A 12,909-nucleotide genomic window follows, 5' to 3' on the forward strand; every position below is an offset into this window, starting at 1 on the left:
GAACACTTTATTTCATTTCTTCATTGAATTTGAAATAACTTCATCTCTTTGATTTCGAAATGTTACTATTGTCTCCTGCTTTACAAAACCAAATCCTTAGACGTCTTACCTCCTTCATGTGACTGTTTTTTACGTCCACAGTATATAACCTTCTTGCAAATCACTACAAATTCACGCGACATCTTACCCCGAAATATCACTCCACATTTACTGAACTCTTGAATACTTACACGAACACAATACACGTAACACATTTTCTTTAAATACTCACAGATATCAAATCGTTATATACCAGAAGTGGGAGAATGTCACAATATAAATTAGGTTGATATATGTAGCATATTTTGTTGAGAACAATGTTTTCAAGTTTTGTTATACAATTTATAACTGTTATTCGAGAAATAATTAAACAATTTTATATTTTACTGCCAAATTTATTGAAATATAGATTAATTTGTTCTTATTACATTAAAAGAAGTGTTGGCTGTTTAACTTTTAAATTACCATCCTGCAGACACAAAATGAACATCTTGCCTCTACATCTATTGTTTATTTTTGAAACTGTACGTTTAAATCATATTAAATTGGAAGAAAAGGAGTTGATTTGTTCAAAAGAAGGTTTCCATTGACATATTTCAATTCCAGATAAAACCAACTTCGATTTGTTTAAGAATTCAAGTTTAGTACATGGAAACGAAGCCTGAAAAGGTCATAAAGCATAATAAGCCAAGGACAGTATCTGAAAAAATTAGATTCTTGGGTAAATCACAAAATGGTACGAAAAGGTATTAAGAAACTTCAAGTGACACTATTCCTAATCCTCAATCAATATAACTAAATCTAAAAATTTCGTCAGTCTCAAATGGATGGGCGAAATAAAAGTTAAAATACATACTTAGGGAGAGACGACTTTCGAAAAAAAAAAAATTTCCATTAGACAGAGTGAATCACAAACAACTCCCCAGATTATGGAGGTGATTCCTCAGGTCATTTCGAACTAAAAATGTAAATAAATTAATGGAGTCACATTCATAAATACGAAGTTACGACACATTTTCGAAACGCATCATAATGAATGGAGCGACAGGCATTTTGTTTGCGTGCCTAGGGTGGTGATAATCTCTATGAATTACTGCATCTGGGGTTGGATGAAAGACATCGTTTCTCAGGTTCACCCCTTCAGACCTGAATTTATATTAAACTAAATTGAAAAAAAAGTGATCACATAATCATTCTGGGGGTACAAAATTCCCAAATCAAGTCTTCACAGAAAATCAAAATTTGGAGACAATTTTGACCCCTGGGGTCCCAAAATTTTAAATTTTATTTTTAATTCAGGTACAGAAATGTTTCATAAATAATATTCTCCATTTCCATCACAATGAATTTTTCAAATATTTAAAAGTATCCAGGACATTCCAAAAAAGAAAAAAAAAAAAAAAAACACAACGTACACTATAATGTACATCAGATCTGAAGGGGTTAAGGTACAAACTCGCGAAGAGTTGCTTCAACGCATTCTGGTTGCCGCGGCGACAATAAGGAACAAACGTGTGAAGCTGCGAAATGCTACACGAGCGGAACGAAGCCTTGAAATTCAGGGAGGCATTTTCGAAAATGTGATTTAATTCCACCTAAATGAAAGAGACTGATATATAAACAATCAATTGTTTGTATTTTAATATATATATATATATATATATATATATATTTGCATTTTTGTTGGTGAAATCCTGAAGTGAAAGCTTTTTCTGCCGTTTTCAAATTATCTTAACTCCGTAATTATGAATGTGATCCTATTAATTTATTTACATTTTTCGTTCCAAATAACCTCAGGAATCACGTCCATAAACCGGGGAGAACTTCGTAAATCACCCTGTATTGAATGTGTTTATTGAGACTCCGACGAATGCGTAGAACCAATGTATGAGCAAGATGATGATGATAAAGAACAGAAAATATTTCTGTGGTTGCATCTATCTACGTCTTTATATAAAAGACTAGGAAAGAAGTATATGAAGGGGTCAGAGTCATAGTGGGCCAAGCGGCATACATTAAAACCGGAGAAAACAAGGGTTAAAATTAAGTGCTTACCACAATTCAATGAAACATATAGCAAATAATATAAAGTGTGCACATTAAAACTAAATTATATGCCAATCTTCATTAAATTATGGTATTCACTTAACTTTAACCCTTGTTTTCTCCGTTTTCAATAAATGGTGCTTGGCCCACTATGACTCTGAACCCTTCATATATCCTATTGGTTTGGGTCCTTACATAATGGTAAAATTCAATTGTCTAGTCGGAAACTAAAAACAGAATGTCTGATATTGTTGGCATTTCGAAGTGAGAAGATTCATAACAATTCGAAGACGAAGGTTAATATTATGAATGATTATTGTACTTGTTACTGGAAGTTTTAATACAAAACATCCAGCCATGCAATGAACCAGGAAAGTGGAAAGTAGTGATTCGATGTAAATTGGCAAAAACATAACATAACATGTTGATTACGGATACCAACCTTTCTGTAACAAATGTGTCTAAAATATGGCACTTCTGTAAAATTTACGGTAAATACATTAATTATCAGTATTTCCATTTTAATGAATTTAAAAATTTGTTCATTTCTTTCTGTAATTCAAATCAATACATTATTTTGTTATCTACATTTCTAGGAATACTTCTTTCTTTGACTTTAATGTTTCTTCACTGAAATTATCTTCTCCACTTAGTGTCATGTTCAACTAAGAGATCGATTAAAATATTTGTGCACGTGGTAGCAAAAATATATTGGTTATTCACTTGTACTTTTACTGCATTAACCTTGCTACGGTAACTCTGTAGCACAGCTATCAATACAGCAATTGAAGAGGAAAAGTTTTAATCGTTTTTACTGAATCTAGTTTGTGTGGTGTATGAGGATATTGCATACCGTACTCACTCTTCTCGATAAAATGTATTTATACAATAATAATAGAAGAGCGATTTTGTATGGTACTGTTTGTTCACTGATGTTTAAGCTATTAGGAAGAGGGTAGTATCTAGGATGAACAACGATCGAGAAAGCGAGACTAACAGCGCCCACAAAGCCGAAAACCCGCACAACAATGTTACATTACGTCGCGTCCTTGACGTAAAAACTAGTTGTGAGTGTCCCGAGACTCGGTATTGATCACTCCCGAAGTCAAGCAGCCTTGAATCGCCACAGTTGTTTATACCTGACTGAACTTTTATCTACGTTGTATAAACAATCAAGTAGCCTATTTGAAACATCTCTACCTTTCAGTGTAAAATAATCCCGTTCCCCAGTCTTTATTTAATTACTAGGCCCTTATTAAAAGGCCTTATTCATATGTATAAGATCAAGTGTGCAATCTCACGTAAAAATATATTAATGTTATGTTTTATGTTTCTTAGAAATGCAAATTTATTCGGGAATTGTTTTTTTTTTCTATTTATAGTGTATAACCACAGGTAATATCATATAATAGAACCAGAACATTTTGATAGGTCTAACTGATACTGTTTTGTCTTTTTGTCTCATTTAATTATTTATAATGTTATTTATTTCAATTATCTATGTTATTCAAAGTTACGAAATCTTTCCATGCCGACCAAATGTTATTTCGAGAATGATGAGCGAGACTCGAAGCGCACGAGAATGACGAGACGGGACTCGAAAGACAAATGCAACAACACAGTGAACGGCAGTTAGTTTTGTTCATCTCTGGTCGATACTCTTCACTGGCTTTAATCTGTATAGATACTACCTCTTTCCACTGGTTAAAACATCAGTGAAAGAACGGTATTTTATTATTTTTTTTTTTTTGAGATTTCTAATTAGTACACAAAAATATTTCATATAAATATCGATTTTCATTATTACTATTATAATCATCTCAATAGTATTCTTTGAACAAGAAAATGTAACTGTTATTAACTGTATAATAATAAAATTGTTGTATCGGACCATTTCAGAGAGACGCAAAAACAATTTTAAAATATTTGAGTAAGCTATTGCACTGGATTATATTGCACCACATTTTCAATTAAAAATTACAGTACAAGTTCTTTTTAAGCACTCCACAACATACTCTTAGTTCCCCACTAAATTCACGCTTTTTTTGTTCACGAATTCGTCTTTTTTGCTGACTAGAATTAAATGAAGGTAGCAAACGCGACTTGTGAGACTGAAATAATTTACAAATTACGTCAATTAATTTCAATTTGACGCCATTTGTATCTATTAGTATACTGCAACTAATATTATGGAATAATTTGATTCATAACGTAAAATAATTAAATTAATTATAAGTTTATTTTAATGTTAAAATTGGTGTTATTATGGAACAAAAGAAGTCTTTAAATTGTGATGCAGCTTTGGTATCATATTACGGTACTTTGATAGAATACAGTAAGTTTGTCATAAATAAAATGACGCTGGAACGTTTTAAATGGTCATGAAAACGAGTCACACTTTTGTTTGAAATTTCATTATTTCATATTTGATAATTACGATCAAAATTAAGGGACAGTTTATTTTGGAATAGTTAATCGGATCATCTATATGTCATACATAAAATTCGTTTGCATTTTCTATGGAGTGGAAAGGATTAGTGATGGCCATAACTAGACTTCGTTGAATTACCACACGCACCATGCAATCAGGTTGCCGATGTACGGTAGTATAAAAGAGGTGAGCGACCTCCCGGTCTCGTAGTATAAGCAGTTCATGTTAAGAGATGTGACCAGTCCAAATAAATAGAGCAGCTATAGCTAATATATACCTACAGTATGTAAGCACTTGTTTTTGCATTACTGTGGTTGGAATAGTCAAAGCTTAACATTTGTTCGGTGCAGACAAGAATTCAATCAAACATACTACAATGAGAGTGTTGCTGCTCCAAACAATTGCCCCTGGAATACCCTTATCCCCGTAGCCAGTACAACTCTCAGAAGCCCTTAATATAGTATATAAAGTATCACAAACCGTTATCCAAAATAACAATTCACTAATTTCAGAAAAAGTGAAATGTAAGTTGAGAAACATTATTGCTGAAAATTCTGCCTATTCACAACTTCGTATTAGAAATGACGTACTATCAGGTCACGACAAGATTTCTGAAGTTGGTTTACTAAAACGTAGTGACTTTCCGTTCTTCAAATATGTACGTATTAAATCGTGTGATGTTGAACGTACATTTTCCTAATATAAAAACTGTTTGAGTGACCATCGGAGGAGGTTCACTTTGCAGTCGCTCATAATGTACGTAACTCTTCACTGCAATGCACATATTCAAGGATGATGTGAGTATATTACATTAAATTTTAAGAGTTAATATATCTCACTATAAAATAATTGTGTATTTACATGTTTAGACATTTCCTACTTCAATGATCATTCATTATATTTCTTGACTGCAGGATACATGTTTTATTATAACCGCAGTATACTGCTCAGTGTTTACATTAGAAGCATACTCCATCCGTTACACGTCCCTTTCTCATACAGTCTATACCGCGTGCGTAGTAAACCTTACGATTCTCGTGGCAATTCCACGAAGTCTAGCCATAACTAATGCCAGTCCATTCGAAATGTATCTTAGATTTAAAACAACATTGTTTACGTATTGTATTTATGTAGATATCATTTATCTTTGCAATTTAGCCTTAATCATGTTTAGAGTGATTTTGTTTAACCTACGATTCACTCTATAAAACTTAAGACTCTCTTTTATTGAAATAAAACTAAAAAAAAAAAAAAAAAAAAAAATGTACACAATAATATGTTTGCACAGGACATTTTAATTAAATTTGTGTGCACTGCTATATTTAATGTACTTATGAATGTCAACTGTAATTTAAACTATAGAAATTTCGTGTTAATATGACATTTAAAAAGTTAAATGTTTTAATTCTCGTCAGTATGTAATTTTAAATGTTCAGAATTTTTTTAATGCTATTTTGTAAACAATTTCATACTAAACTGAATATTTTTTCTGTTAATAATGATCTTTGGTATAAACTGGAAATTATAACACTTTTGTGAACAAATTCTTTCTCTTTCATACAATGATTTCCTAATTTTTCCCGTGTCGTTATTACAAATCATAAATTCGTGGAATTTATTCCTTTCCAATGTTTCAAGCTGTGATATAAATTCTCATTGGTAAGTTACATGGTTTTAAATATACTAATATTTAAGTCCAAGATTCTTTCTAGAGTACATGATAATAAGCAGTTGATAATGAGACTTCTAAGTTATAAAATATTTCCTGATATCATAAGTTTTAAATTGTCAACTAAGTTTTCATGATAATATTTTGCAATTATTATATTACAATATTTTCGATTCAAAGTTAAAATAATGATTAAAGTAATCATTATTATTACTAATGTAAGATAAAATTAATATAAAATATTTTCTCCTTCTGTAAATAAAGACCTCCATGTAGAAATGAAATGGGCTTAAACAGAATGTATCCGAAAGTGATATAGAAACTTACGCTGTTATTGTGAGATTATTCTCATTTAATAAGTTCCCACAAACATATTTCTGACTTCAGGCTGGTTTACAATAAACCGGAAACGGAAACGACAACGAGAACGGAAATATTGTTTAAATACATTTATTTTAACATTATTTCCGTTCTCGTTCATTTATTTTAACATTATTTCCGTTCTCGTTCTCGTTGTTTCCGTTCCCGGTTTATTGTGAACTAGCCTTCACAATCTTTGCAGTTATTTTCAAATTTAAGAATCACATAAAGACAGATCAGACTGTAGTTAATTTGTTTCTGTGCCAGGGAATCCTTATGAACGATAGTCCGAAAAGAAGTGAGTATAATACATGATCAGCTATTTATTTGTGGTTATACTATAGATTAGCGAGTACTATATCTGCAATGCCTGCGAAAAGTGACATAAGTCAGTTTCCACAAATCTTTTTTGAAAATTTATTGACAACTTACACTGGTTTATGTCGATTTGATTGTTTTCTGTATGAATTATTGTAATGGGAGAAATACTCATGTCTGTTTTTCCAAGCGAGAAGAGTTCCGTAAGTTGTCAATAAATTATCAAAAAAGGTTTGTGGAAATTGACTTATATCACTTTTCCCAGGCACTGCAGATATTATGTGAAAGTACATCGCAGTAGCAAAAGATTTGTAATATACGTACTATAAGCGACGTCTTATTCAGAAAGAAACATTAGTTAAAAGCTATAACGATTTTAAGTTACTGTTTTCTATTCAGTATAAAATAGTAACGAACATAATTATTTCCTATTTGAAATATAATTGTAATATTGCATTCACTCTGAAATTTTGTCTACAGTTTATTCCGTTCATCCCAAGAGTGACAATCTGTTATTTCAGAACTGTTGTCAGTGAAGTTGAGTTAGTAAAATGGAACAGTTCCATAAAGGATGCAAATTCTACCATTTCTAAAATACAACTTTTATGTTTGTTTTTTATATTTGAAAATATTTCATAATTAACTAATTTATTTATTCAGTTACTTTCATTAGTTTTGAATTGCCGCCATGCTATAATTACTGATTGGAGGATGTTTATATGAGTTTTCTCACTCAACAGTACCTCAAAGATAAGCTCAAGTTGCTGTATGATTCCCTGAAACATTCTGTATTCCTTAAAGTCCGTGAAGAGAGAAAATAGAGCAGATACGTAAGATATTTCCAACGTGTATTTCATAATATGATGCCGAATTGACGTGCGTTACCTAGATTACAACCAACTGTCAGAGCTCCACGTCAGCATAAGAACTTATATCGCTACTCCCACTTCTGGTTAGAGACAAGTCGTACAATTCTTCGAACTCCCGGGACGGTTCGCGCTTGCATTTCCTCCCTCGGATCGGCCTTTCAGAGCCTTGTTTCTTCTTCAGCGAACTGCTGCTGCTAAATCCTCGGGTCCTGGCGTCATACCTCGCTGTTACTCCACGTGCCCCCCGCAGACTCCATCGTGCTGAAAGTGCTGATGGTCACACTCTTCCTCTTGTGGTGTATCGGCAGCGTAGAATACTTGCTAATGCTACTATGACAACTACCTGTGGTGCCCCCTGAGCTGCTTGAAGACGTGGACGCCCCACCCTCAGACACACCTAGGACACCTTGGTGCACTAGAGTCCCAGGAGCGACACCGCTGAATCGCTGAAGCTGCTGAGCAAAGAGGAAAGGCGTTGGCATTGGCACTGTGTCAGTCGCTGTAGTGGGCTTCGTGGTGATGAGGGGTTGGTTTCTCATTAGGGTGATGGGAACAGTCACCCCCGCCAGAGGGGTGTCGTACTCGTGCATCGCCGGGGTGGTGTCAATCGTCGGGGGCTTCCCTGAAGGCAGAGTTGTGTCACAAGTCGACACCAACACACTGGTAGGAGCGTTGCCACTGTCACCGGGCTCCTTCAGCACGTTCGTGGGGTTTGTAGTGCAGATATCAGGTGCCGTGTTGCTGAGAAGCAGGGGACCTTCCACTCCCTCCAGGTCGCTGGCGACTAAAGCTTCTGACTTTGCACCGTAGTACTCCATGCTGCTTCCGCTCCAAAGGCTTGGAGGACCGTTTTGTCGTCGCCTGCCTCCAGAGCTGCGATGGTGCACGAGGTACTCCCCTGCAGATCCTTGCCGCAGGCGTCGCTCGGCGCCTGGCACCATCACTCGCACCATGTCCTCCACCGTAGGGAAGCGGCGGAGGTACGCAGTCATGGAGAGCAATGCGGCGAGCTCTGCCATGATGAAGGCGGCGCCCGCAGCGAAGAAGGACCAGCCGTACCGGTAGTCGAATGGATTCGACGAGTTGTTGGACGAGTAGGACGTGACCGTCTGTCGTCTCGGACGATCAAGGTAAGCGTCGCTCAGCACGGAAGCGAAGATGACGAGACCTCCGCCCAGAGACAGACCTGAAGGAAAGACATTAATTTGTGTAACTTACATGATTGGATTTGTTCTACAGCCCATTTCCTCTCAATTGGAATGTATAGTAGTGGCAAAAAAACCGGGGCCACCCTTGTAACTGATTTCAAAGCCTTGTTCACTCAGGCACGATAGACTGGTAGCTAAGACTTTCGTGGTTCGAATCCTGCATGGGAAGGAAACTTCTTTTTGTTCCTTATTGAAATTTATTCCCAATACTTTTCGATTGCAGTGACATTTTACTACTTAATTAACTTATTATTCCCAGAACATGAATTTAGCAGCTATCCAAAAGTAATGGGAATAAATTTGAATAAGGAACAAAAAAAAGTTTCCTTCCCAGGCAGGATTCGAACCACGAAAGTCTTAGTTACCAGTCTATCGTGCTCTAGATTGAACAAAGCTCTGAAATAAGCTACAAGGGTCGGTCCGGTTTTTTTGCCACTACTATACACAGTGTATTATGGAGTATTCTGCCGCTGCCACAGCTCCTCCGGGCGGCAACGATGTATCACAACTGATTAAAAACTTCAGCAAATTCGCTGTACGTGTAGTTTATTCTTCTGTACGAGTTCAAATTCTGTGACAACAAAAGTATATATTAATTAGTCTGTAAACTTAAACAAGAAATTATAGTCTGACGCAAATAATGACATAAGAAATAAACTTTGAGCCTTAAGATGAACGAGTAATGTGATTTCAATGTTTCCGTCTTGACTTATTTACAATGTCAACACAAAAAGAAATTTTTTGTTAACACATTTTAATTATTTTGTGTTAACAAAAAATATTTTTTTGGGTTGACATTATAAATAAAACTATACGGAAACATTGAAACCACATTACTCGTTCATCATAATACGACTTATTGGATAATCTACAAAGATGAATTCAAAATTAAAATTTGAGCCTTAAGAATGAAAAATGTGTATGGACGCAATAACTATTTCTATTGGTTCTCCAGTCGTATTGATAATGAGTGGAATCGATTGCTGGAAGAGTCGATATTTTGTTGTTACTGAGGAAATAAGTTTTCTTTACATTGAGCGTATGAAGTTTGGGCTATAATTCTGATATTGAAAACACACTATGCACTGATTCTCAGTTTCTTATTTATCTTCAAGGATTGTGAACACGCCAAAAACACTTTAAGTTTAACTTGAAATAATATTCGATTCTACCGTAACACGTCATTCCTGTGTTTCAGTGGATGAATAAATGAATAATTCGAGGATGAGTGGTACAAGGAGGATGGGAGAAGGAAAGAAGAAGAGTGATGGGAAAAAGCTAATCCATGAATCGGGATGTCAAAATGGGGGAAGAAGTGCCAGTAATAAAAATGGGTTTGAAAGAAGTAATGTAAAAGACTCTACGGCAGTGTCTGTTGGGGATTTTAAAGATTTTAGAAGCATGATGTTAAAAAAATTCGAGCAATTAAATCAAACGTTAAGTAAACCGTGGGGATAACGAAAATTGGTGAAAAATATGGTGGGGGAGACGAGATTTGATAGTATAAGGAAGTCAAGCGAGTGAAAAAAGTGTAAGCTACAAAGAAGATGGAGAAGTAGTAAAAAAACTTTCGAAAACGTAATACGGCGAACGCCAGTAGGGGAAGTTATCCCCACCCACATAAAATGTGCATTCGACACAACACTAGCCTATCACGTAGAGTGTCTGGTGAGCTAGTAGGGGAAAAGTGGAAAGGGGTCGTGGGCGGAGCTTAGCGTTCGCCGTATTATGTTTTTACTAAAAAGCTCGTGAATAGTATTTTTTGAGTTAATGAGTGACTAATATTAGTGAACTAGTATAAGATCAAGAAAAGGTTAGATGGGAAGATTAATATCAAGGCGTCAGAATAAAGAAAGTGTGAATAGTATGAATTATTGATGGTGCACATAGCGAAAAGTGAACTGAATAACGTATCTGCTATAGAAGTGAACTGGTATAAACAGTAATGTGCTGTATAAGTGAATTAATGAATAAATAATGAATAACAAATACAAGATGGGATAAATATTAAATAGACGCTGGACTGAGCAGCAAGAGGAGAGACAGCTAGTGGGATAAGGGTAGTTTAATAAAGTATACCGCAAAGAAGTGTTATTTGTAATGATTGTTAATGGTGGCACCGTATACATAAAAATGTGAGGTCAATCATTATATGTAAGAAATACAGTGATGAAATATTATTATCATATATCAAATGAATAATACGCTTTCATTTAAGCGTCAAAGTTAGGATCTACCACACTTCAACTTTTTCGTTATCACATTTGTGAATCCATTGTCAATGGTCGCGTTTAATAAAATTATTCCAAGCTTTCAAGTCAAACTTATGACGTCAATCAGCTCACGCCATGTTTATAAGAGTTCACCAATAAAAAAAAAATATGGTTTATTTAACGACGCTCGTAACTGCAGAGGTTACATCAGCGTTGCTGGTGTGCCGGAATTTTTGTCCCGCAGGAGTTCTTTTACATACCAGTAAATCTACTGACATGAGCCTGTCGCATTTAAATATACTTAAATTCCATCGACCTCGGTCGAGATCGAACCTGCAACCTCGAGCATAGAAGGCCTGCGCTATACCAACTGCGCTACCGAGGGCGACAGTTCACCAATACTTTAAAAAAATAGGGATTACTGAGTGTACGGTGTGCATTAATTAAAAAACTTTTATAATATAATAATTAACGTTATTATCAAACGCAACGGACCTTTTCTCCTGTTCACCATTCATTTCACTGTATCTTTTAGTAGACAGCCAATTCCTTTTTCTCCTCTTGATCTGTTTCAGCATTATTCTTTCTTCACCCACTTCGTCTAGAAAAGCTTCATTTCTTATTCTGTATATCAATTTCAAACTCTCAATTCTTCACCAAACCAATATTCCAAATGTTTTTAGTCGTTTCTCTTCACTTCATCGTATAATGTCCAAATTTCTGCCTCATACAATGCCAAACATCACACATAGCACTTTGCCAGTCTCTTCCTTATTCGTTTTTCCAGAGACCCACAGTTATGATCTTTTTATATTATTGGATTTTTATTTCTGGGTGTAGTCAAGGCCTATTTTCATAGTCCAACACTATTTTTCTACTATTTGATGAATATAAAAAATAAGAAATTTTTGGATCTATCATTGAGCACAAAATGTTACTAGTATTACCACAGTCTAGTATATACAGTTACGAAGCTCTATACGTAGTAAATATGCATCCATAAACAGTTGCTAACCAGTAGGATCGCTACTCGGCACTTGGTCAGTAATAATTGAGACTCGTTCAGACATGGTTTCTTCTAAATAGTTCTCTTAATCTATCACAAAATATTTCAATATCCGGTAATTTCATCACTATAGAATTTTGTTACTGTAGGTTTAATTTGTAATTCAGTAAATACAAAAATATTCTTTGTTCTTAACTTCTCTGATAAAATGTCTAGCTTTCATTAATCAGGTAATCTTGTCGTACTTTAATTTGTATTGCAATCATAATTGTAAATTTAATATTAATTGTAATTTTATTGTTCATATTATAGTTGTAATCCCCTGGTAGAGGAGCAGAAAAGGCCTGACGGCCTTATCTCTACCAGGTTAAATAAATAAGTACTACTACTACTATCGATTCATTACAGACAATGCGAAATAGTACCTGCACAGTCTATTGTTCCTAGTACCCTTACAACTCAAGCTTCGTGACTGCATATACTAGACTAGACAGTGGTATTACCTATAAACACGATTTTCGTGTGTGGAGTTGTGTTATTTTGATGCAAAAAAATGTGTTTTAGGATCCCTATGGAACTTTATAGAATGTAATAGGCGAAATAATGGAAACTGAAAAAAAAGTAAATAAAAAGGTTGACTTAGGGTTCTTTTCATTAAGTGTCTAGCATCACGGAATATAATATGCGATTAAAAAAAAAACGAAAAAAAAAAAAACGTGGTTTTCTGCGACATTTCCATATATAATCATT

At 34.7% G+C, this 12,909-nt stretch overlaps 1 protein-coding gene across 1 annotated transcript in view; it reads right to left on the reverse strand.

The window, feature by feature from the left end:
- Positions 1-5,813: 5,813 nt before the first annotated feature.
- Positions 5,814-12,909, reverse strand: part of LOC138708521 (uncharacterized) — a 1,055,241-nt gene continuing 1,048,145 nt past the window's right edge. The window contains exon 4 of the mRNA XM_069838637.1: positions 5,814-8,918. Coding sequence (XP_069694738.1) covers positions 7,948-8,918 — 971 coding nt within the window. The 3' untranslated portion in view covers positions 5,814-7,947. The remainder of the gene's footprint in view (positions 8,919-12,909) is intronic.

The sequence above is a fragment of the Periplaneta americana genome, chromosome 11 (genome assembly GCF_040183065.1).
Source record: "Periplaneta americana isolate PAMFEO1 chromosome 11, P.americana_PAMFEO1_priV1, whole genome shotgun sequence".
Taxonomy (NCBI): Eukaryota; Metazoa; Arthropoda; class Insecta; order Blattodea; family Blattidae; genus Periplaneta; species Periplaneta americana.